The following is a 27,869-nucleotide window of genomic DNA, read 5'->3' as shown; positions in this document are numbered from 1 at the left end:
AGCGCTACATAAATAAAATATACATACACTGTATACCTACTGCACTTACTGTACCTCCCACTACTATAATGTAACCTGTAACGTGCTGAGTACACCTGTTAGCGCTATATAAATATAATATACATACACTGTATACCTACTGCACTCACTGTACCTCCCTCTACTGTAATGTAACCTGTAAAGTGCTGAGTGCACCTGTTAGCGCTATATAAATAAATACACATACACTGTATACCTACTGCACTTACTGTACCTCCCTCTACTGTAATGTAACCTGTAAAGTGCTGAGTGCACCTGTTAGCGCTATATAAATAAATACACATACACTGTATACCTACTGCACTTACTGTACCTCCCTCTACTGTAATGTAACCTGTAAAGTGCTGAGTACACCTGTTAGCACTATATAAATATAATATACATACACTGTATACCTACTGCACTTACTGTACCTCCCTCTACTGTAATGTGACCTGTAACGTGCTGAGTACACCTGTTAGCGCTATATAAATAAAATATACATACACTGTATACCTACTGCACTTACTGTACCTCCCTCTACTGTAATGTAACCTGTAAAGTGCTGAGTACACCTGATAGCGCCCTCTACTGTAATGTACTGTACCTCCCTCTACTGTAATGTAACCTGTAAAGTGCTGAGTACACCGGTTAGCGCTATATAAATATAATATACATACACTGTATACCTACTACACTTACTGTACCTCCCTCTACTGTAATGTAACCTGTAAAGTGCTGAGTACACCTGTTAGCGCTATATACATAAAATATACATACATTGTATACCTGTTGCACTTACTGTACCTCCCTCTACTGTAATGTAACCTGTAAAGTGCTGAGTACACCTGTTAGCGCTATATAAATATAATATACATACACTGTATACCTACTACACTTACTGTACCTCCCTCTACTGTAATGTAACCTGTAACGTGCTGAGTACACCTGTTAGTGCTATATAAATATAATATACATACACTGTATACCTACTGCACTCACTGTACCTCCCTCTACTGTAATGTAACCTGTAACGTGCTGAGTACACCTGTTAGCGCTATATAAGTAAAATATACATACACTACTGCACTTACTGTACCTCCCTCTACTGTAATGTAACCTGTAAAGTGCTGAGTACACCTGTTAGCGCTTACTGTATAAATACACTGTATACCTACTGCACTTACTGTATAAATACACTGTATACCTACTGCGCTATATAAATAAAATATACATGCACTGTATACCTACTGCACTTACTGTACTTCACTCAACTGTAATGTTACCTGTAAAGTGCTGAGTACACCTGTTAGCGCTATATAAATAAAATATACATACACTGTATACCTACTGCACTTACTGTACTTCACTCAACTGTAATGTTACCTGTAAAGTGCTGAGTACACCTGTTAGTGCTATATAAATAAAATATACATACACTGTATACCTACTGCACTTACTGTACCTCCCTCTACTGTAATGTAACCTGTAAAGGGCTGAGTACACCTGTTAGTGCTATATAAATAAAATATACATACACTGTATACCTACTGCACTTACTGTACCTCCCTCTACTGTAATGTTACCTGTAAAGTGCTGAGTACACCTGCTAGTGCTATATAAATAAAATATACATACACTGTATACCTACTGCACTTACTGTACCTCCCTCTACTGTAATGTAACCTGTAAAGGGCTGAGTACACCTGTTAGTGCTATATAAATAAAATATACATACACTGTATACCTACTGCACTTACTGTACCTCCCTCTACTGTAATGTTACCTGTAAAGTGCTGAGTACACCTGTTAGTGCTATATAAATAAAATATACATACACTGTATACCTACTGCACTTACTGTACCTCCCTCTACTGTAATGTAACCTGTAAAGGGCTGAGTACACCTGTTAGTGCTATATAAATAAAATATACATACACTGTATACCTACTGCACTTACTGTACCTCCCTCTACTGTAATGTTACCTGTAAAGTGCTGAGTACACCTGCTAGTGCTATATAAATAAAATATACATACACTGTATACCTACTGCACTTACTGTACCTCCCTCTACTGTAATGTAACCTGTAAAGGGCTGAGTACACCTGTTAGTGCTATATAAATAAAATATACATACACTGTATACCTACTGCACTTACTGTACCTCCCTCTACTGTAATGTTACCTGTAAAGTGCTGAGTACACCTGTTAGTGCTATATAAATAAAATATGCATACACCGTATACCTACTGCACTTACTGTACCTCCCTCTACTGTAATGTAACCTGTAAAGTGCTGAGTACACCTGTTAGCGCTATATAAATAAAATACACATACACTGTATACCTACTGCACTTACTGTACCTCCCTCTACTGTAATGTAACCTGTAAAGTGCTGAGTACACCTGTTAGCACTATATAAATAAAATATACATACACTGTATACCTACTGCACTTACTGTACCTCCCTCTACTGTAATGTAACCTGTAAAGTGCTGAGTACACCTGTTAGCACTATATAAATAAAATATACATACACTGTATACCTACTGCACTTACTGTACCTCCCTCTATTGTAATGTAACCTGTAAAGTACTGAGTACACCTGTTAGTGCTATATAAATAAAATATACATACACTGTATACCTACTGCACTTACTGTACCTCCCTCTACTGTAATGTAACCTGTAAAGGGCTGAGTACACCTGTTAGTGCTATATAAATAAAATATACATACACTGTATACCTACTGCACTTACTGTACCTCCCTCTACTGTAATGTTACCTGTAAAGTGCTGAGTACACCTGCTAGTGCTATATAAATAAAATATACATACACTGTATACCTACTGCACTTACTGTACCTCCCTCTACTGTAATGTAACCTGTAAAGGGCTGAGTACACCTGTTAGTGCTATATAAATAAAATATACATACACTGTATACCTACTGCACTTACTGTACCTCCCTCTACTGTAATGTTACCTGTAAAGTGCTGAGTACACCTGTTAGTGCTATATAAATAAAATATACATACACTGTATACCTACTGCACTTACTGTACCTCCCTCTACTGTAATGTAACCTGTAAAGTGCTGAGTACACCTGTTAGTGCTATATAAATAAAATATACATACACTGTATACCTACTGCACTTACTGTACCTCCCTCTACTGTAATGTAACCTGTAAAGTGCTGAGTACACCTGCTAGTGCTATATAAATAAAATATACATACACTGTATACCTACTGCACTTACTGTACCTCCCTCTACTGTAATGTAACCTGTAAAGGGCTGAGTACACCTGTTAGTGCTATATAAATATAATATACATACACTGTATACCTACTGCACTTACTGTACCTCCCTCTACTGTAATGTTACCTGTAAAGTGCTGAGTACACCTGTTAGTGCTATATAAATAAAATATACATACACTGTATACCTACTGCACTTACTGTACCTCCCTCTACTGTAATGTAACCTGTAAAGTGCTGAGTACACCTGTTAGCGCTATATAAATAAAATATACATACACTGTATACCTACTGCACTTACTGTACCTCCCTCTACTGTAATGTAACCTGTAAAGTGCTGAGTACACCTGTTAGCACTATATAAATAAAATATACATACACTGTATACCTACTGCACTTACTGTACCTCCCTCTACTGTAATGTAACCTGTAAAGTGCTGAGTACACCTGTTAGCACTATATAAATAAAATATACATACACTGTATACCTACTGCACTTACTGTACCTCCCTCTATTGTAATGTAACCTGTAAAGTACTGAGTACACCTGTTAGTGCTATATAAATAAAATATACATACACTGTATACCTACTGCACTTACTGTACCTCCCTCTACTGTAATGTTACCTGTAAAGTGCTGAGTACACCTGTTAGTGCTATATAAATAAAATATACATACACTGTATACCTACTGCACTTACTGTACCTCCCTCTACTGTAATGTAACCTGTAAAGTGCTGAGTACACCTGTTAGCGCTATATAAGTAAAATATACATACACTGCATACCTACTGCACTTACTGTACCTCTCTCTACTGTAATGTAACCTGTAAAGTGCTGAGTACACCTGTTAGTGCTATATAAATATAATATACATACACTGTATACATACTGCACTTACTGTACCTCCCTCTACTGTAATGTAACCTGTAAAGGGCTGAGTACACCTGTTAGCGCTATATAAGTAAAATATACATACACTGTATACCTACTGCACCTCCCTCTACTGTAATGTAACCTGTAAAGTGCTGAGTACACCTGTTAGAGCTATATAAATAAAATATACATACACTGTATACCTACTGCACTTACTGTACATCCCTCTACTGTAATGTAACCTGTAAAGTGCCGAGTACACCTGTTAGCGCTATATAAATAAAATATACATACACTGTATACCTACTGCACTTACTGTACATCCCTCTACTGTAATGTAACCTGTAAAGTGCTGAGTACACCTGTTAGTGCTATATAAATACAATATACATACACTGTATACCTACTGCACTTACTGTACATCCCTCTACTGTAATGTAACCTGTAAAGTGCCGAGTACACCTGTTAGCGCTATATAAGTAAAATATACATACACTGTATACCTACTGCACCTCCCTCTACTGTAATGTAACCTGTAAAGTGCTGAGTACACCTGTTAGAGCTATATAAATAAAATATACATACACTGTATACCTACTGCACTTACTGTACATCCCTCTACTGTAATGTAACCTGTAAAGTGCCGAGTACACCTGTTAGCGCTACATAAATAAAATATACATACACTGTATTCCTACTGCACTTACTGTACCTCCCTCTACTGTAATGTAACCTGTAAAGTGCTGAGTACACCTGTTAGAGCTATATAAATAAAATATACATAAACATATAGCGTTCTACCAATACAAATATCAGAATTTAACTGAAAGTAATAGTGAGTTAACCTTCCATCGCCAGTCATCAGTGAATATTTGAGTTTCTGCAATATCCGGACGATTCCAAGACACAGCCAGCTTTAACTGATAATCCCAATTGTCTTGACCTCGATGATCAGTACTGTGTGAGGCTGAGGCAACAATATATTGATCATTATATCCAATATTAATCAATACACCCAGCACTAATCTAGCTAGATACCAATATATTGATCATTATATCTAATATTAATCAATACGTCCAGATTAGTATAACACCCAGCACTAATCTAGCTAGATACCAATATATTGATCATTATAACTAATATTAATCAATACGTCCAGATTAGTATAACACCCAGCACTATTATATTATAACTAATATTGCTCAATATATCCAGATTAAGTTAACACACAGCGCTAATATATCCATACACCAATATATTGATCATCAACTAATCTTAATCAAAATACCCAGCACTAATCCAGATACCAATTTACAGATTTTTATTATAATCAATGTTAATCAATATACCTGCACTAATCTATTCAGATACCAATATATTGATCATTAATATTAATGAGTGCCACTTACTGACCTTTCAGCAATGCTTGGAGGATAGCCACATCCATTCCTTGCCCTCCTGCATTCTCTTCTCGGAGGATGGTGAGCAATGATCCCATGCGTACAATATCCTGAATCTACAACAAGATTTGGAGATCAATATTACACTCAGCGAAGGTTCTCCCTTTACTTTATATCGAGAGCTCCGAGCCATTAACAAAGCTGCCAGACATCATATTATTCTGCTTCCTGGGAACAGACTAAACTTCCCAGGATTCCACCAGGATCATGAGACAAGTTGAGCACCCCAATCTCCCCAGAGTCAGAGTTTCAAACTCCACCAGGTTCAAGCTTTCCCTTGAGTCAGTACGAATTCAAGCCTCATTTCAGTAAGTGTGATTCCTCAGTAAGTGTGATTCCACAGTGTAAACCTAACATCAACCCACATTAAGGACAATCCCCAAGCTCCCCCAAAAGTTAGTGTGAATCAAAGTTTCTCAGTGACAGACCAGGTACAGAGGGTCTTGGTAAGCAGTGGAAAACCCTATATTTGGGTGGCGGGAACTAGGTACAAAGGGACTGGAGTTCCTGTCCCATGCAAAGGCCACTGGTAGAGGAAGGACCATAGGAGGGGACATTGACTTCATGTGTGTACCACCCCTTGCATGGGGAAAGTATAAAGGACGTCTCCAACGGCCACCCAGGTTGTTAGAGGGGTGTATGCCGTTGGAGACGTCCTTTTCCCTGGCGAGAGGCTGTGCTGCAGTGTATTCCAGATGTCCCGTCAGCTGGGCCAGTGTGGAGAGAGAGTAGCAGAGCTCCTACAAGAGCTAGTGATTAGCTGGATGCAGGTTCCCTACACTAATGGGACAAGGCTACGTATTGAGGGTTAAGCAGAACTGAAGGTTTAACGTACCAGGCTGGCTTTTATGCAACTTTTCCCACAAGGTTACCACTCATGTGGACCTTGTTGGGCACCGAAAACACAAACTCAACAGCCAATAGTTGTCACACAGTTAAACACTCCCATTCATTACTGTAATTTCCTCCCCTCTGCTTGGGAGATAATTGAGTTAATTGCTATATCAACTCAATTATATCCAAGCGAAAAATACACTTTTTACTAATTTTTCATAACATTAAAATTATACACCCAATTTCCATATAATTTTCAGAAAGAGCATAATTAGGGAACAAACATCCAAAAATCATACAAATTGGTTCAGGGGTTTTGGAGATAGATGGAAGTCTCATTTCTGCCCGGCCACACACGAGGCTCCTGCCCAAAATAGTTCAATGCATTCAGCTGGTGTGGCCGGTCTCTTTTCGTATGTTTAAAATACCGAACAGTCATCCTTTTATTTTGTTCGTGCCTTTGGTAGTCATGTGCCGCCTTGTTCGTGTAATACTTTTACTGAACGCGGCCTCATTCAAATGAATCTGTGCGAAGCTAAGTGGTCCTGGAAATCTCAGCGGTGTTCGGGAGTTCGAGTGTCCAAAAATAGTTCCAGACACTCGACAACCAAACACGGTGGACGCGTTCGACAAAACAAGATAGCCACCGCCACGTGTTCGTGCATACGAATCGACGGCCACCCAGTGAACCACTTAGTACGTGTGCGGTTTGCGGAATGGCATAGAGTCAAGGAGTTAATTGGCAGCACACGCCTGGTCTGGGTGGTCTCTGGTTCGGCCGTTTGTACGGTTATACGAACGAATTAGCAGGGTTATTCGTTTTCCCATTCGTATGTTCAGCATAACAAAGGTTACAAATACAGTTTTTACAATGTTCCAAGTCTGCTGGCCAGGCAATAACAGGGGATCTGTTACAAAGTTGTTGTTGTACCCTTGGCTTTGGGTGAGCTGAGACGCTGTACGACTCCTTCTCAAATGCCCTGCCAAGGGGATATCATGGGCTAGCTTCGGCAGCTCATACCGATATTTCTTGCAGGCCACCAACTGCTTGGTGGTAGTAGGGGCTGTAGCTGGTTCCTTTCTCACTGCTATGCGGTATAACCGCCCCCCTTCCCAGATGTACTGCTCCCCCTCTTTCCCTACTTCCAATGTGGCTGCCTTGTCCTTGGAACCCTGCAGGGTGAGGTCAGAAGCCACCTCCCTCTCAAACTCAGCTGTGGTATCCCAGGGTATGGGGCCTGGATCAAGGGTAGGATCCCGGGGCTCTGGAGGTAGGTAATGAGTACAGATGGCACGGGTGTAGGAATGGGAATGGTGCCCAAAGGAAGGGGGACTAACACAGGGAGCTCACTTATGAGGCCTTCTACGGGACTGTGGGGGTTGGAAAGGAGCACATGTGCCTATCTGAGCCTCAGAGTGTGAGTCGCCTTGTGTGGTGCTGGCTTGCTGCCGGGTCATCACGGGGTAGGCTTCTTCCAGGGTCTGGACGGAGACAAAGGTGAAAGCTAGGTGTTCCAGATCGTTGCTGATCAGTATCTCTGCAGGCAGTCGATCCATGAGGCCCACTTCTTCTCTCTGAGCTCCTGCGCCCCAATCCAGGTGAATATGGGAAGGTAGTGTACATTCCCTCCAGCCACGCGGACGGCGACGGTACCCCCCATCCTTTCTCCTTCGGGATAAGCTGGGGTCACACCAGACAGAGTAATGTCTCGGAGCCACTGGACCTTGCGCCCGTTCAGCCGAACTGCCTGTCTGTGGTGGTCCAGGTTATCATGGGCAGCCTGGACTGGGTTTACTTCATGCAAAATGGTCCAGGCTTCTCCGTCAGGGCTCTGGAACTCTGTAGGGTCATTGTGGTACCAGAGGGCTGCTACTTGTGGGCCAGTATGGACTACGGGGGTGACCCTAGAAAACTGGGCAGACTAGATGGGCCGAATGGTTCTTATCTGCCGTCACATTCTATGACCCACTGGAGTTTGCACCAGTTCTGGGGACAGTTCAGCTTGATGTGGCCGGCTGAAGGCACTGTTAGCACAGCCGGTCTGCCCCGGGAAATGTTCGCTGGGGGAGTGACCGGACCGGGAAGCCGCAAAGGGGGCTGCGGTAGTGGGGTTTGGTTGTAGCAGAGGTCGAATAGGTAGCTAGGAGAGGAAGCAGGGCGTTGGGGTCGGCGAGTATCTGCATAATCGTTAGCCCGTTTTGCTACTTCGCCCACGGTCTTGGGCTGCCGGTCTCTCACCCATTCCTGCACCTCAGGGGGGACCCTGTTGTAGAAGTGCTCGAGCTTGACCACTTGGACAATCTCTTCAGAGTTCTTGGCTTGGTGCGAAGCCCTCCAGTTGTGGGTGACCTGGCACCTCTAAGGATCTGAAGCAGTACAGCCAGACCTGCATTGTCTGTCAGAGAGTGGGGAAGCGGGGCGATCGACACTTCCTCAAACGTTCGCGAACCAGCGAACCGGGCGAACCACCATAGACTTCAATGGGCAGGCGAATTTTAAAACCCACAGGGACTCTCTGGCCACAATAGTGATGGAAAAGTTGTTTCAAGGGGACTAACACCTGGACTGTGGTATGCCGGAGGGGGATCCATGGCAAAACTCCCATGGAAAATTACACAGTTGATGCAGAGTCTGGTTTTAATCCATAAAGGGCATAAATCACCTAACATTCCTAAATCACAATGGATATGGATTGACACCTGACATATTGACACCTTGACATATGGATTGACACCTGTCCTCAGGGACCCTGATACACACTAACACAGAGCAGAATAGGGACTGTTCCCCCTACATAGGGTCACTTGGCAGATATGGATTATGTCCCTAGTGTCCCTAGTGAAGTGAAAAAGAGAATAACGACCTGGCGCCGAAGAGAATAACGAGCTGGCACCCTATCAGGGGACGTGTATATGGCATCGATTTTAGGAACCGGGAGATGGAAAAAGATGCTTGGTTGGTCCTCCTACTTCAAATTTGGGGCACTGCGCGTGCAAACGAATGTGCCATCAGATAGGAGTTGTGTGTTAAGTAGTACAATTCCTATCAGTTTAATCCCTGTTATGTGCCTTTTTTTTGGTTTGGTTTTTAAAGCCACAGTGCAGCACCAGAGGCCTGAAAAATGAGGCATGTACACATGCCTGAAAAATTAGGTATTGTAGCAGCGGCCAGAAAAAAATGATGTTTGTTTCCCAGGCAGAAAGTGCCCTAAAACATTGCGGCTTGAACCCTAGTTGGTGGCGGATAAGTCATGCAAGTCAACCGGCATACAGAGCTTAAATACAGCAGCGTGGGGACCATTTTTAGCCCAAGGCAGCTAATCTCATCAGGCCTTTTTTAGTCGAATGTATCGCCCAGTGTCAGTCCCTTCGGGATCCATCCCTCATTCATCTTAATAAAGGTGAGGTAATCTAGACTTTTTTGACCTAGGCGACTTCTCTTCTCAGTGACAATACCTCCTGCTGCACTGAAGGTCCTTTCTGACAGGACACTTGAAGCGGGGCAGGCCAGAAGAAATTGGGATAGCTCAGGCCACAGGTCAATCCTGCACACCCAGTAGTGAAAGGGTTCATCGCTCCTCAGAGTGTCGATATCTGCAGTTAAGGCGAGGTAGTCTGCTACCTGTCGGTCGAGTCGTTCTCTGAGGGTGGATCCCGAAGGGCTGTGGCGATGCGTAGGACTTAAAAAGCTCAGCAGGTCCTCCATCAACAACACGTCTGTAAAGCGTCCTGTCCTTGCCGGCGTGGTCGTGGGAGGAGGATTAAATTCATCTCTTCCCCTGTTAGATTCCCGTTGTGCTGTGACATCACCCTTATACGCTGTGTAAAGCATACTTTTTAATTTATTTTGCAAATGCTGCATCCTTTCCGACTTGTTGTAATTTGGTAACATTTCAGCCACTTTCTGCTTATACCGGGGGTCTAGTAGCGTGGACACCTAGTACAGGTCATTCTCCTTCAGCCTTTTTATACGAGGGTCCCTCAACAGGCACGACAGCATGAAAGACCCCATTTGCACAAGGTTGGATGCTGAGCTACTCATGTCCCGTTCCTCCTCCTCAGTGATCTCAATGAAGGTATGTTCTTCCCCCCAGCCACGTACAACACCACGGGTACCAGATAGGTGACAACGAGCACCCTGAGATGCCTGTTGTGGTTGGTCTTCCTCCTCCTCTTCAAAGCCACATTTCTCCTCTGACTCCTCTTCCTCACAATCCTCTTCGAGCGTTGCCGCAGGTCCATCAAGCGATGCCGATAAGGCTTTTTCTGGTGGTGATGGTGACCACAACTCTTCCTCTTCCTCTTCACGCTTATCTATGGCCTGATCCAGCACTCTTCGCAGGGCACGCTCCAGGAAGAAAACAAATGGTATGATGTCGCTGATGGTGCCTTCGGTGCGACTGACTAGGTTTGTCACCCCCTCAAAAGGACGCATGAGCCTACAGGCATTGCGCATGAGCATCCAGTAACGTGGCAAAAAAATTCCCAGCTCCCCAGAGGCTGTCCTAGCACCCCGGTCAAACAAATATTCATTAACGGCTTTTTCTTGTTGGAGCAGTCGGTCGAACATTAGGAGTGTTGAATTCCAACGTGTCGGGCTGTCGCAAATCAAGCGCCTCACTGGCATGTTGTTTCACCGCTGGATATCTGCAAAGTGCGCCATGGCTGTGTAGACCTTCCTGGCCTGCTTCAGGACGTCCTGTAAGCCTGTGTACTTATGCACAAAGTGCACGGCACATGTGTCAACTTGCCCAACTTCAAGGGCGCCAAAAATTGTGTTCTGTTGTCACAAACCACTTTGCCGATCTCCAATTGCTGCGGAGTCAGCCACTTTTCCACCTGTGCGTTCAGGGCGGACAGGAGTGCTGGTCCGGTGTGACTCTCTGCTTTCAAGCAAGTCAAACCCAAGACGGCGTGACACTGCCGTATCCGGGATGTGGAATAGTACCTGGGGAGCTGGGGGGTGCCGTCGATGTGGAGCAAGACGCAGCATCAGAAGAGGACTCAGCCGAGGAGGTTATGGAAGAGGATGGAGTAGGAGGAGTAGAGGAGGTGGCAGCAGGCCTGCCTGCAAGTCGTGGTGGTGTCACCAACTCCTCTGCAGAGCCACGCATTCCAGGCTTGGCAGCCGTCAGCAGGTTTACCCAATGCGCAGTGTAGGTGATATACCTGCCCTGACCATGCTTTGCAGACCAGTTATCAGTGGTCAGATGGACCCTTGCCCCAACACTGTGTGCCAGACATGCCATTACTTCCTTTTGCACAATGGAGTACAGGTTGGGGATTGCCTTTTGTGCAAATAGATTTCATCTGGGTACCTTCCACTGCGGTGTCCCAATAGCTACAAATTTTTTGAACACCTCAGACTCCACCAGCTTGTATGGTAAAAGCTGGCAGGCTAATAGTTCAGACAAGCCAGCTGTCAGACGCCAAGCAAGGTGGTGACTTTCTTACGCTCAAACATGTCCTTGACAGACACCTGACTGAGGGCAGATGAGCGGGAACTGCTCAAGGCGAGAGACGGAGTGGTGGATGGTTGAGAGGGGGCAGGGAGGACAGCAGTGGTTGACGTGGCTGAAGATGCTGGACCAGGATGAGGATGGCGGCTTTGAGTAGGCGTGCTGCTTGTACTCATGTGTTGATCCCATAGGCGTTTATGATGTGCGATCATGTGCCTACTCAAAGCAGTTGTACCTAGGTGGGTTTTGGACTTCCCACGACTCAGTTTCTTTTGGCACAGATTGCAAATGGCATCGCTGTTGTCAGAGGTAGACACACAACAAAAATTCCACACTTCATCTTTTAAGAAAGAACAAATAGAATTCATTTTAGAAGGAATTTTACTAATTTTAACTAATAACTTTTTTTGGTTTCAGGATTGTTTTTACCTACAAGTTTGCGGTACGGCGATGGGCACCAAGTTCGCCCCCAGTTATGCCAATTTGTTCATGGCATACTGGGAGGAATCCTTCATCTCTAGTGGCCATGACTGGAGGGCGAACTTGGTGTCCTATCGCAGGTACATAGACGACATATTTTTTATCTGGACAGGCAGTAGTTGTGAACTGACACGATTTTTGGAGTTTCTCAACAATAATGATTGGGGCATAAAATTATCTAGTAATGTGAGCAACACCAACATTAATTTTTTGTATCTGAACATCTATATAAAAGAATCCAGTATTTTTACTAGAAATTATTTTAAACCTGTGGACTCTAACAGCTACATTAATCGAACCAGTTGCCACCATACTCCCTGGCTAACTAATGCCCCCAACGGACAGTTCAAAAGGATTAGGAGGAACTGTAAAGAAGAAATAGAATATACCAAACAAGCCGAACACATAAAAAATCAGTTCATAGAGAAAGGGTACGACGAAGAAGATCTGGAGAACGACATGGAAGAAATTAGACTTCTAGACAGAAGTCAGCTCTTAAAATATAAATCTAAAAACATGTCCTATAATTCCAACGAAGTCCCTTTTATTAGCAAATATAATGGAAATACGAGAAAGATACAAAGAGCCATTAACAAACACTGGCACATTTTAAGGGATGACCCTATGCTTAAGGATATTTTACCTCCTAAACCAAGAATGATCTACAGAGGTACAAGTAACCTCAAAAATATGTTAGTCAGAAGCAATTTAGAAACTACAAAACCCAAGCACTTTATGGACAATTTGATAGGCTTTTATGGCTGCGGAGCGTGCTTACCATGCAGAGTCACAAAAAATAAAAAAGACACCTTACAGATATAGGTGGAACAATAGGACGACCATACAAAATTGAGTATCACCTTACATGTCACTCTAAAGGAATCATCTATGACCTGAAATGTCCCTGCAATCTCTTGTATATAGGAAGAACGATACGGCCTTTAAACGTGAGGATTGCGGAACATGTCCGAAATATCAAAAGAGGCCTTGAAACGCACTCTGTCTCCCAGCACTTTAAAAGTCAACATAGCCAAGATCCTACAGGCCTATTTTTTGTGCAATAAAATTCGTTCAAAAGGATTGGAGGGGAGGCAATTATATTAATAAGCTGGGTAAAGAAGAAATGAGATTTATTTTTAACTTTAATGCTCTCATACCTAATGGTCTTAATGCTGATTTCGAAATAGGTCATTTTTTATACCATCTTCTAACATACCAATATAGCATTCTCAATTTTATTTTTATTTTTATACAGTTATATTGGGACCTCTAGAAATTATGCCAGAGTTGTACCTCTCTAATGAGAGTCTAATTTCATGTATATATGTCTAATATGTCTAATTTTATAATCAATTTTTATATGATCCACGTGGCTCAATACTTTTATGCTCTTTCTGTAACATGTTTTAGATTTCCCTTTCAGGAATTGCCCTTCTCTTCTCTATTACATCTCCCATAAATATTTGTATTAATTATCACTATTTTTGCACATAAGATCTACATTACTGTTAAGACAAAGATAATTAATAATATATACACTCAGGAACACACTTTCCTTCATTTTTAGGGTTTCTACAATACTTTGTATTTTCATTCATTTATATGTTCTATTTATGAAAATCTGTATTTGGTTGATTAATTTATTTTTACTTTCTCATGCATTGCATTAAAAACGAACACTTAATCCGATATTCCCACTGTTTACGGACTGAAAAACGAGAACAATAAAGTTTGTTGAAGATGTGGAACGCATATGCGTTCCAACAACGATCCAGTTTACAGATCGCGGACCGGAAATACGTCATAGACGCGCGACCGGAAACAGGGAAAGCGCGCGAACACGGCAGTAAGCATTTCCCTGAACTGATATATAAGGATACCATCAAACAGGACACCACCAGCAACTGAGGAAGCCCAGGACTTGGGCGAAAGGCGTTTTGCAAGTTTTTTTACCCCCACAGAGGACTTATTCATGTTACCACAGTCTTAGTGGATTTTATTGAGTTTGCTTTTTTTTGTTTTGTTTTTGTTATACATTGCTACCTGCATTTTATTTATCTACATTAAAAGGATTTAGTCCCTAACATTTTGTTGGTGTGGACATTCCTCCTTGAGACCTGTGAAGCACTATTTGCACTTTGGAAGGGAGTGGGATCCCTTCTAACTATCCCACAGGCGTCTGGATTGAGCCATTTCCAATTGTCTCCCTCCTTGTGAGTACTGAATCACATAGTTTACATTGTTTTAACTTTTACTGTATGATATTGCACTAGGTGCTTGTACACTATTTTATCTCCACAGTTATTCCATTTGTCTCCATACCATCATCTTTTACCCTGAACCGAACTACTCCACCCATTGTATGTATATTATTTTGTGATTTTTAGTGTGGATAGAGAGGTTACCACACGGGTGTTTTGAGTGTTTTGGTATCTATTTGGGTAACACGCTGTGACTCTATATTTTTATTTCAAAAATGCCACATTGCTGAGCTCTGCAATGACGGCATTCTGGTGGTGGCAACAGCATGCGTTGATTGGCGTGCTGTCGGGCTGACCCCTGGTGCCAATGCATGCTGTCTGACTGTGCCACCAGCTCCTTGTGACGACCTTCCCCTGCTTCCAACTCGTCTCCTCCTCCTCTCTGTCTCCCCATCTGAACTTTTGCCCTGTTCTTCTTCTTGCCGAGCGGGCACCCACGTGACATCCATGTACGCATCGTCATCATCAACCGCTTGTATCTGACAACTCAGCAAAGGAAGCAGCAGCGGGTACAACATCATCATCATCATCACACCGTATGTCCATGTGTGTAATGCTGCCTGACTGAGACATATCCCTGTTATCTACATCCTCTGGCAATAATGGTTGCGCATCACTCATTTCTTCAAGCGAATGTGTAAATAACTCCTCTGACAGATAAAGTGAAGCGGCTGTGGTGCTAGTGTTGGTGGTGGCAGCAGGCGGGTGAGTGGTATCTTGAGAGGTGCCCGAAGCTAAGCTGGAGGAGGATGTTGCGTCAAGGTTCCGAGCAGAAGCTGTAGAAGATTGGGTGTCCTGTGTTAGCCAGTCAACTATGTCCTCAGAACTTTTCAAGTTCAGGGTACGTGGCCTCTGAAAACTGGGCATTATTCTAGGGCAAAAGGGAATCACAGCACCATGACCACGAATGCCCCTGCGGGGTGGCCTGCCTCTGCCTGTCATTTTTTTTTGGATTAGTGGTACTATGCGTGCAAGCTACTGTGACACCAGATATGAGTGGCAAAGTGCAGTGGCAGAGGTTAGCAGAGTACACGCTGAAGGCCTGACACACCCGCTTGAAGACAACTAACTGCTATTCAATCTATAACAGTGAAAAAAATATTTTGTTTTTAAATGCACGCTATTGTGACACCAGATATGAGTGGCAAAGTGCAGTGGCAGAGGTTGGCAGAGTACACGCTGTAGGCCTGACACACCCGCTTGAAGACAACTAACTGCTATTCAATCTATAACAGTGAAAAAAATATTTTGTTTTTAAATGCACGCTATTGTGACACCAGATATGAGTGGCAAAGTGCACTGGCAGAGTACACGCTGTAGGCCTGACACACAGACGCTTGCAGACAACTAACTGACATTCAATCTATTACAGTGAAAACATTTTTTTTTGTTTTTAAATGCAAGCTATTGTGACACCAGATATGAGTGGTGGGACTGGGCAAGTGGGCACAGTATCCACTGTGAGCCTGACACAGAAGCTGGCAGGCAGGCAACTGCAATTAGATTACACAGGAAAAAAAGCAGACTGATGTTCTAGCCCTAAAAAGGGCTTTTTGGGGTGCTGTCATTATAGCAGAGATCAGATGAGTCCTTCAGGACTGTAGTGGACACTAAATACACTAGCCTAGCTATCCATTTCCCTATCAAATCAGCAGCAGCTACACTGCCCCTCCTCTCACTAAGAATGCAGCTTCAGAATGAATCTAAAATGGATGCTGTACAGGAGGTGGGAGGGTCTGGAAGGGAGGGTCTGCTGCTAATTGGCTGGAATGTGTCTGCTGACTGTGAGGCACAGGGTCAAAGTTTACTCAATGATGACGAATAGGGAGCAGATCGAACTGCGCATATGTTCGCCCACCATGGCGAATGCGAACACGCTATGTTCGCCAGGAACTATTTGCGGGCGAACCGTTCGGTACATCACTAGCCAACCAACTGTGAAGGTTATGCATCATTAAAGGAACACTATAGTCACCTAAATTACTTTAGCTAAATAAAGCAGTTTTTAGCTAAATAAAGCAGTTTTGGTGTATAGGTCATTCCCCTGCAATTTCACTGCTCAATTCACTGTCATTTAGGAGTTAAATCACTTTGTTTTTGTTTATGCAGCCCTAGCCACACCTCCCCTGGCTATGATTGACAGATTTAATTCAGTCAAACGTGTTCAGCGGTGTTTGGTCATCGAGTTCATGGAACTCAAATTGGATTTGTGACGGCAAGAACACCGCTGAACTTCACCTTCTCCATACTTCGACGCTTCGACTGAAGTCAAACGCTGTTCGACAGTTCGAACGGCACTTTAACATTGACGGTTTGCACAAACGGTTGCTGTTCGTCTATTTGAACTGAATTTAACATTGGAAATAGACCGGCCGCACAGTCCAATTCTCTGGAACTGTTTTGGGCAAGAAAATGTCCGTGCGGTCGGTCAACTGTGACTTCCATGGAACTTTTGAACCCCTGCTCTGATCTGGGTGATTTTTCGATATGTTGTTAACCCAGATCAGTGCTATCCAGGGATATAACATACATTTATGGGGATATGTTGTATTTTGGGGTACTTTCTGGGGTTTGTAAAAATGTATGTTTTTTCTGCCTGTGGATAATTAAGTTATTCCATAAGCTAGCTTAATTATATCACAGGCATAGGGGAGGGCTTCCTGACTGTATGTGGGAGTGTTACTATGTTAATTATTGTTTCTATTGGTTTGGTGACTTTGTGTCCTGTGCTCCACAAGGTCCACATGGGTGGTAACCTTGTGGGAAAAATGTGTATAAAAGAAATGCCTTTGTGCTCATCAAACCAGAGTTCTTGTTAACCCTCAATACGTAGCCTCGTCTCGTTATTGTGGGTGTTAAGACACTCCCTGCTTAAATAGATGAAACCGCCGTTTAGCCGATAATCCCCCTTTACAGAAATGCAGGCTTTGTATGGCCGACCGTCAAACTCCCGAACGGAGTATAGGGAAATGCAGTAACTCACGAACATGCAATCAGCCGAACTCCTTTCACGGCTAAATCTTTCCAAGTAGCAATTCCCCTCCAAACATGAGACCAAGCTCCGTCTTGAGGGTAAAACTGGAATGTGTTTACTGAGGGCTACCTGCCCGGTATTTATGCAGATCTCCCACCTGGTGGACACTCCCCTAGGAGACCAGATGGAAGACTGAGACATATACAGGGAGTGCAGAATTATTAGGCAAGTTGTATTTTTGAGGATTAATTTTATTATTGAACAACAACAATGTTCTCAATGAACCCAAAAAACTCATTAATATCAAAGCTGAATATTTTTGGAAGTAGTTTTTAGTTTGTTTTTAGTTATAGCTATTTTAGGGGGATATCTGTGTGTGCAGGTGACTATTACTGTGCATAATTATTAGGCAACTTAACAAAAAACAAATATATACCCATTTCAATTATTTATTTTTACCAGTGAAACCAATATAACATCTCAACATTCACAAATATAAATTTCTGACATTCAAAAACATAACAAAAACAAATCAGTGACCAATATAGCTACCTTTCTTTGCAAGGACACTCAAAAGCCTGCCATCCATGGATTCTGTCAGTGTTTTGATCTGTTCACCATCAACATTGCGTGCAGCAGCAACCACAGCCTCCCAGACACTGTTCAGAGAGGTGTACTGTTTTCCCTCCTTGTAAATCTCACATTTGATGATGGACCACAGGTTCTCAATGGGGTTCAGATCAGGTGAACAAGGAGGCCATGTCATTAGATTTTCTTCTTTTATACCCTTTCTTGCCAGCCACGCTGTGGAGTACTTGGACGCGTGTGATGGAGCATTGTCCTGCATGAAAATCATGTTTTTCTTGAAGGATGCAGACTTCTTCCTGTACCACTGCTTGAAGAAGGTGTCTTCCAGAAACTGGCAGTAGGACTGGGAGTTGAGCTTGACTCCATCCTCAACCCGAAAAGGCCCCACAAGCTCATCTTTGATGATACCAGCCCAAACCAGTACTCCACCTCCACCTTGCTGGCGTCTGAGTCGGACTGGAGCCCTCTGCCCTTTACCAATCCAGCCACGGGCCCATCCATCTGGCCCATCAAGACTCACTCTCATTTCATCAGTCCATAAAACCTTAGAAAAATCAGTCTTGAGATATTTCTTGGCCCAGTCTTGACGTTTCAGCTTGTGTGTCTTGTTCAGTGGTGGTCGTCTTTCAGCCTTTCTTACCTTGGCCATGTCTCTGAGTATTGCACACCTTGTGCTTTTGGGCACTCCAGTGATGTTGCAGCTCTGAAATATGGCCAAACTGGTGGCAAGTGGCATCTTGGCAGCTGCACGCTTGACTTTTCTCAGTTCATGGGCAGTTATTTTGCGCCTTGGTTTCTCCACATGCTTCTTGCGACCCTGTTGACTATTTTGAATGAAACGCTTGATTGTTCGATGATCACGCTTCAGAAGCTTTGCAATTTTAAGAGTGCTGCATCCCTCTGCAAGATATCTCACTATTTTTGACTTTTCTGAGCCTGTCAAGTCCTTCTTTTGACCCATTTTGCCAAAGGAAATGAAGTTGCCTAATAATTATGCACACCTGATATAGGGTGTTGATGTCATTAGACCACACCCCTTCTCATTACAGAGATGCACATCACCTAATATGCTTAATTGGTAGTAGGCTTTCGAGCCTATACAGCTTGGAGTAAGACAACATGCATGAAGAGGATGATGTGGTCAAAATACTCATTTGCCTAATAATTCTGCACTCCCTGTATTGAACAGTAGCCAATCGCAGTGGCTCAGGTTTAAGCACTCCCCTTACATGCATAAATCCCTCCTCTCTATCCTGGAGATAATTGGGATGGAATCTAATTATCTCCAGGGATAGAGGCAAATCGCCGTTTTAAATACACATAAATATATAGAAGTATAAAACTACCGAAAGTATGTGCTTCGTGCGACGTATCCCCAGATAGCCTGGATCTGAGTGCATATTTCTACCGAATAAAGCTCAGATCCAATGCGTACAGTTCAATCGCCATGGAGTCAAAGTCTTTCACATGTCTTTCGGTATACGATTGACTCCATGGGATAACTATCTGGGTTAAGTCCATTCGTACGTTCCAAACTCCCGAACGGGCCGATATTTGTATGCCTTGACAAAAACGAAGGATGATCGGTCGTTTCAGCGGTGTTCGCTAGATAAAGTGTCCGTTTATAGTTCCATGGAATCCTCGCCGAACACCGCTGGTCTTTCATGCATTTAAAATGGCCGCCACCTCATGGTTCGGCATACGAACGACGACCACCCTGCATACGGATAGAATGGAGAGGTGTCTGCGGTTAACCACAATGTTCTAATTGGGGCCAAGAGGTTAACCAGCAGCACACTTCTCTCCTGGGTGGCCGTCCGTTCGGTAGTTTCAATCGGTATTTCCTAGAACAGGGGCATACGAACGGGCAAATAGCCGAAAATGGGCAAACAGACGAACTAGCGATCCCAGTCTATACAGATGGATCTGTCACAGTGGGGAACTGCTATAATCACACTGGGGATTGCTATACTTTGTATACTCCCCTGGGCTCTAATCACTTAGCTCTTTTAAGAGCTGTTCCTGTTACGCTCTCCTGGAGGAGAGGTCTCCCCCACACAATCCTGGATGTCAGAGGTTGATACAGGGTGGAAGGAATATGGCGAGACTCCAGTTAAGTTACAGCAGTTGTGGAGTCTGCTGTGGTTGTGGTGTCCGGTGTGGAGCTTATGGTCCTCGGCGTCAATTAGGAAGCATGCGTCAATGGAGGTGTCCAGTCGGGGTGCAAGGTGATCCGTTACATTCATCAAGCGAACCATGTTCTCCAACCTGCCAGGGTACACCCCCTGGCCACCCATAGAGACCCCGACCAACAGCCTCTGCGGCAGACCCCATACCGGGTACCGGAGGCTGTGCGGGGAAATGCTGCAGAAGCTCCAGGAGATGCTCCGGGTTAGGGTTAATCGAACCGTTAACATGTACCTCGATACCTCAGTTAGAATGATTGTTTGGAACGTTCACCTCGTTAGAATGTTCGCACCTAGTTAACAAGGTGGGAAAACCACAAACCGCAAGGGAAGCCGGCTCGTGCCGACCCTGGGTGGCAGCCTGTTCGTTAGACGAACGCCATCCAGGGCGAGCATTCGCGGATTGGAGTGTTGACACCAATCAATTAGAATGTTGGCATTTCACAACATAAGTGTGAAACCGTAAGGGAAGTAATTAATGATTGGCATAGACAACGTTGGCCAGGGGGAGCATTTGTGTCCCGAACAAGGACGCTTCCCTTGCCTGGTTTCACCCAGGAATCCCACAAACGGAGGCAGTTACTGTTCGGGGGGCTCCCTGAGATTGGTGGGCGCACTCTCTTGGGGACAATGGCGAGCTTTCTGGGCCTGGGAGCCCTGGAGGCAGGAATCTTTCCCGCGCTGGGACTCCCAGGTACAGAGGGTGGCAGAAACTGTGGACAAAGGAACTGGAGTTTCTGTCCCACACACGGGGAGGGTCCAGGCAGAGGACACTGAGTAACGGGAACAAGGGACAAAGAGACTAGGGTTCCAGTTCCGTTGGGCGACCCCCTGAGGGGAGAGATCCTGGGGCCATTGTCTTCATGTGTGTGCCACCCCTTGCATGGGGGAAGTGTAAAGCCAGCTGTGGCCAATAAAGTTGTTGTTGTGCCCTTGGAACTGTGTGTTGTCTGGTTACTGGGGAAAATATGTCTTGTTTTCCCTTACTAGCGGGGATAACCAGCCGGGTTACCCAGATCCCGCTACAATTTATTTTCAATAAACTATTTAAAAAAGACAAAAGGTCATTGCTTCCAATTTTCATTGAATTTCAATTATTTATATATTTTAAATAGAGAAACTCTTACCAACTATATAATATTGTGGCTAAGATATCTGTATGGTTAGCCCTGCTAAATTCTATGTTTTAAGACGTTATAGTGGTAAATAAGCGAACCGGCTGCAGTTACACCAGCAGGGGCGGACTGACCGGTCGGGCACTTCGGACATGATCCGAGGGCCTGGCCGGGAGGGGGGCCCGCCGCCAGGGCTGCCATCAGGGGGCCCGGCGGCAGGGCTGGATTTGCCCACTGGGGCCGCGGCATCAGGGTGCCACCGGGTGGCCGGTCCGGTGGCATACACTCTGAGGGGGCCGGCCACGTTATACGCTGGAGCCACCGGGCCAGTCCGGCAGCACTCCTTGCCTGTCACTAATGCTGAGGACGGAAGGAGGGAGGAGCATGTCTCTCTCTCATGCTCCTTTGTGGTTCCCACAATTCCCAGCACAGCATATGCTCCTCCCTCCTTCCGTCCTCAGCATTAGTGACAGCCAGGACAGGAGTGTCGCAGGACCGGACCAGCGGCTCCAGCATATAACGCGGCCGGCCCCCTCAGACTTCCCTCGGTAAATGGGGGGGATAAAACAGGGGGGAGGGGGAAATAAAATGGGGGGAATAAAATAGGGGAAGGGGGGAATAAAACAGGGGGACGGGGCAACAAAACAGGGGGAGTGGGGGGGAATAAAATGGGGGAGGGGGGAATAAAACAGGGGGAGGTGGGAGGAATAAAACAGGGGGAGGTGGGAGGAATAAAACAGGGGGAGGTGGGAGGAATAAAACAGGGGGGGGAAATAAAACAGGGGGAGGTGGGAATAAAATGGGGGAAGGGGGGAATAAAACAGGGGGAGGGGCAATAAAACAGGGGGGGAATAAAACAGGGGGGAAGGGGGGAATAAAACAGGGAGAGGAGGGTGGAATAAAACAGGGGAATAAAACAGGGGGGAGGGGGGAATAAAACGGGGGGAATAAAATGGGGGAGGGGGAATAAAACAGGGGGGGAGGGAGGAATAAAACAGGGGGAATAAAACAGGGGGAGAGGGGAATAAAACGGGGCGGTCAATAAAACAGGGGGGTAAAACAGGGGGGTAAAACAGGGGGGACTAAAACAGGGGGGAATAAAACAGAGAGGGGGAATAGATAGGGGGGAATAAAACAGAGAGGGGGGATAGATGGGGGACTTAAACAGAGTGGGGGAATAGATAGAGGCAGGAGAAGAGGGAAGAAACAGACAGTGGGAGAATAGAGTGAGACGCAGGGGGAGGAGGGAGAAAGAGACAGGGGGAGAGAGATGTGGGGGAGAGAGAGACACAGGGAAAGGGGGGAGAAAGAAACAGAGGGGAAGAGAGAGACAAAGGGAGAAAGGAGAGAGACACACAAGGGGATGGGGAGAAAGAGGTTGAGGGGTAAGAGAGACTGGGAAGGAGAGGGGAGACATGGACACAGAGGAGCAGTGAGGGGGAGAAAGAAACATACAGAGGGACTGGGGGAGACAAAAAGGCACACAGTGGGGCTGTATATATCACTGGCGGACGATCTCTCTCCCCAGTCCGCAGGCACCGTGCGGGCAGGGGAGGGAGGAAGAGAGGACCCGGGAGCTCAGCCTGCAGCTCCTCTGGGTCTTTCTTGCGCAAGCACAGAGCGTTGCCGCGGTTACCACGGCAACGCTCCGGCTCTTGCGAGAGTCAACTCTAGCCCTGGAGCTACAGGCTAGAGTTCACTCTCAACACTGTGACCACCAGGGATTCCTGGTGGTCGCATTAACGAGAGTGAACTCAAGCCCCATAAACACACTGCCCCCACACACACACACCATACACATTCACACACTGCCCCCCCACACACACACACACCATACACATTCACACACTGCCCCCACACACACACACACCATACACATTCACACACTGCCCCCACACACACACATTCACACACTGCCCACACACACACACCATACACATTTACACACATTGCCTCACACACACACATACACTGCCCACCCATACACACACAGACCCCCATACACAGCCCCCCATACTAACATTGCCACACACACCCTACACATTCACACACTACACCCCCACACACACACTGAACCTTCCACACACACTGCACCCCTCACACATTGCACCACTGCTCCTATACCCTACTACAGCCCCATATCCCAGCAGACCCCAGGTAAGTTGTCAAACTGTTCTTAAACGGTTTGACTACTTACTCTGGGAGGGGGTCCCGGCCCTCTTGGCACCATAACCACTACACAGAGCAGTAGTGGTTATTGTGCATGGATTATTTCTTTAAATAATCTACAAGTGCCCCAGTAGCCAGCCAGCCAGCCTACAAGCCAGCCAGCCCACAGGCTGGCCAGTAGCCAGCCAGCCAGCCAGCCAGGCCACAGGCAGCCAGCCCACAGGCCAGCCAGACAGCCCACAGGCCAGCTAGGCCAGCAGCCAGCCCACAGGCCTACAGCAAGCCACAGGCTTACAGCCAGCAAGCCCACAGCCTGCCAGTCGTAGCCAGCAAGCCCACAGCCTGCCGGCAGTAGCCAGCAAGCCACAGCCTGCCAGCCACAGCCAGCAAGCCACAGCCTGCCAGCCGCAGCCAGCAAGCCCACAGCAGCCAGCAAGCCACAGCCTGCCAGCCGCAGCCAGCAAGCCCACAGCCTTCCAGCAAGCCCATAGACTGCCAGCCAGCAACAGTAATTAAGGTAAGAGGAGCCAACTTGGCCTAGGTATCAGCAAGCTATGTTGTGTTGCTATATTGTAAATAGGAACCAGAGTGTTGGAGAGACCCCCCCTCCATGGCCCAGTAGCCCTCAATTGTAATCTCTACTGGGTCCTGGAGGCGACTGTTTCCAGCAGAGGCTATCTAATGGACGCTGAGATGGCCTCTGCTAGAAATACCCCACTCCATGGCACATTAGCCCTCAATTGTAGTCTCTACTAGGGGCCTCAAAGGGATTATTGCACTTTTGTTCCTTGTGTCTAAAGATTGTGTAGGGAGGCGGGACAAGGGTGGCGCTTGCTGCGGAGCATGGGTAAGGGGGCCCTTGATTTATTTTTCCCAGGGGCCCTAAGGGTTCTCAGTCCACCCCTGTACACCAGAGTCATAGTGAAGCCAATATGCCTGCAGGAACCGTGATTTAAAGGTTCTAGAGTGAAGAAAAGAGGTACATGGTATCAGTGTTCTTACTTTCTTTGTCCACGTGATAATTTGCTGCTCTGTGAAGTTGCTATATGTGTCCATAAATAGGTTCTGCAGCTTCTCCTTAACTAAGGAGATGGTTATCCTGGAAGGACTGAGGTCAGCGACCTGTGCAATGATGTCAGCAACACGACCTGATCCTTCCACAATGACGCAAGGAGTGTTATTACACATAGAGTTGTAGATTGTCTGTAGAACAGAAACAGAAAGATATTACACAAAGAATAAAATTCCAGTTTAACTATTAATTTGTTCCTCAATATATATGTGACAATAGTCACCATCACTGGGAGCAGAAGGTTACAAAGGTTTCTAAGTTGCTCCTATGTCTCAGTCACCATGCACCCATTATAGGTGCAGTGTGTTTATAATGTGTTTGTATATTGTAAATTGTTTTGTGTGCTCTCCTGTCCTGCTGATGCTTGTTACTAACTAAGTGGATTAGGATATTGAGCCTGTATAAAGCCCTCTGTTGGTGGTAACATCTATAAGCACTACCTGAGTAGCAAAGCTTGTTAATTTGCATATTTAGGTAGAATTGCATATTGCTAATTGTGCAGGCAGGAATGATATGTTTTCTTGGTTATTGACTTCCGCATCCCTTTGTAGATATGTTGTTGTCTTATTATAGTTCCCTGTATGTTTTCTGATAGAAGCATTTGGGCCAGTCCCAAGAAAAAATAAAGTTTTGTATGTCAGTTCCTTGTGGACTTTTATGGATCCCAGTGACAGAGTCTTTGGACCTTTTTGCTGGCTGCAGCTAGAACTTTGTAAAAGCAATAGCAAACACTGTAGGCAGAAGGGACTATACCTGCCTGAAAGCAGGGTTGAAGTGGAAAGGTAGAGGTGATGATACCTGCCTGGTAGGAGAGCTGCAGCCTGGTGGAAAAGCTCAAAAAGGACCCCTTGTCAAACTCTGGCAACTGGGGCAGAAGCGCTTAAGATTTCCCAGTTCCAGCTAGGGAGTGAGCTTGGCAGAAGAACCCAGGGTACAGGGAGCTCCATCACAATACCGACTGTCCCTAAACCATCATTCAGTCACATTCAGATGTAACAAATTGGTCAATTGGGTACAATTATTATCATCTACCACCTCAGTGAAATACGTTACACAAGGTATGATGATAATTGGGAACAGGAAAACAAAAATAGGCACTCACTACAGTGGTAGTAGAATTGGCAGCAGTAAATCAGCTAGGATTCACAGAACCTAGCTAGCGATACAAAATATAACAAAGTGACAAACTGCGCCCACAAAGTGTTGTGTGTAAATCCAACACCTTAACAAAAGATAAAAAAGAGAATACCAAATAGTGCAATATGTCACTTATTTTTTTTTTTTAAATTTTTATTATTCATTTTTGCACTTTACAATACATGAACATATGAGTCAAAACAGTTCAGAACATATTATATCACACAGTATTCTGGGGTAAAATGACAGTTGTGTACCGCTGAACATTTAAGGAATGTCTAACCTTTTAAACAACACTAGTACAATATCGATAGCGACAGGTTTACATTCAGTGGGGTATCAATAGCGTTACTCTAAGGGATGACTTCTGCACGGGAGGGCCTTCGTCAAACTCGCCCATGGTTAGCTCTGTGGGTTAAGTATTGTGAAGAGGGGATAATGCTGAGTCTTTGATATAAGAATCCCAGGGTGCCCAAGTGTATGTAAATACATCATATGTGTCTGCTATGGAGTGCGAGAGTTCCACCATCTGCCTGATGGAGTCCACCTTGGTGATCCATTCCCTAATAGATGGGGGTCTGGTTTGCTTCCATTTGAGAGGAATTAGGGCATTAGCTGCTGTAAGCAGGTGGTTAAGCAGGAGGCGTGTTGATTTCGGTAGAACGGTGGGATACAGCATGAAAAGGAGGACCTCGGGAGACTGCGGTACCACATATTTTGTTATAAGTTGCATTATGGTGGTTAGTTTGCTCCAGTATGTTTGAATTATGGGGCAGAACCACCAGATATGGCCCGGAGTCCCTATGTCTGTTTTGCATCTCCAACAGAGGTTGGAAGCGTTCGGGAAGAAATTGCGTAACCTGGTTGGAGTAAAGTGCCATCTAGAGATGCGCTTGTAATTACTCTCTTGGGCAATAGTGTTAGTAGTGGACTTAAAGGTGTTTTTAAATATCAATTCCCATTCGTCATTTGTCAGTGTAATCTTTAGTTCTTTTTCCCATGACTTTGTGAATTCTGGGAGTTGGGCATGTACGGTCATCTGAAGGATTTTATAGAACACGGTGATGTGTTTCTTTTTCATTTTCCCCAGGAGGGCCCTGTGTTCGAATGTGGACATTGGTCTGTGTCCTTGTGAGAGTGATTGGTGCGCTTGTAGGAAGTGTGAGAGTTGTGCGTAATGGTAGTGTTGCATGGGTGTGTGTGTGGGCGTTTGGATTAGATCCGCCAGTGGGACTATTCCTTGCCTATTGGTTACATCTTTCAGATGTAGTTGTTCTGGTTGGTTCCCAAAGTTACTGTAGGCGTGTTGTGAGAGGCCCGGTTTGAAGTATGGGTTTTTAGTTATTGGGTATAGTGGGGAGGGGTAGGGGGCAATGTTTTCAAGTGTCTTGATAGTGTTCCAATATTTCAGAGTAGGGATTACTGTCGGGTGGTCTGAGTGGTCCTGTCTAATCCACGGTAGGCCCGTTTCATGCCAGGGTATTGTGTTGATGTGAACTTTTAGGCTTGTCGCTTCTATTTGTACCCATTGTGTCTGGTTGTAGGTATTAGTCCAATCATAGATTCTGGACAGGATCACTGCCTTGTGGTATGTCTCTATGTCCGGTACTCCTAGGCCTCCGTGGAACTTATGTCTCGTCAGTTGTGTATATTGGGTTCTCGGGCGTTTACCAGCCCAAAGGAAAGTGGAGAAGATGTGTTTTACCGTCTTAAAGAAGGCAGCTGGTATTTTTATAGGCAGTGTTTGTAGTATATATAGAAATTTCGGCAAGATGGCCATTTTTAGTATGTGTACTCTGCATAGCCAGCTGAATTGGGGTTTGTTCCAATTTTTTAAGTCTCTATCAATGTTGGCCAGTAGTGGGGGGAAGTTGAGTTCGTATGTTTTGTTGAGTGTATTTGTGAGCTGTATTCCTAGGTACCTGACTGAGTTCTGTGGCCAGTGGAAGGGGTACGTCTGCCTAAGTCGGTCCCCTAGCT

At 44.9% G+C, this 27,869-nt stretch overlaps 1 protein-coding gene across 1 annotated transcript in view; it reads right to left on the bottom strand.

Annotated features, from left to right (window-relative positions):
* Positions 1-27,869, bottom strand: part of LOC134573608 (transient receptor potential cation channel subfamily M member 2-like) — a 447,574-nt gene that overhangs the window by 302,199 nt on the left and 117,506 nt on the right. The window contains exons 9-11 of the mRNA XM_063433396.1: positions 24,683-24,883; positions 5,568-5,670; positions 4,999-5,120 (exon numbers count right to left, since the gene is read on the bottom strand). Coding sequence (XP_063289466.1) covers positions 4,999-5,120; positions 5,568-5,670; positions 24,683-24,883 — 426 coding nt within the window. The remainder of the gene's footprint in view (positions 1-4,998; positions 5,121-5,567; positions 5,671-24,682; positions 24,884-27,869) is intronic.

Source organism: Pelobates fuscus, chromosome 1 (genome assembly GCF_036172605.1).
Source record: "Pelobates fuscus isolate aPelFus1 chromosome 1, aPelFus1.pri, whole genome shotgun sequence".
In the NCBI taxonomy this organism is placed as follows: domain Eukaryota; kingdom Metazoa; phylum Chordata; class Amphibia; order Anura; family Pelobatidae; genus Pelobates; species Pelobates fuscus.
This window is presented reverse-complemented; position numbering and strand designations above follow the sequence as displayed.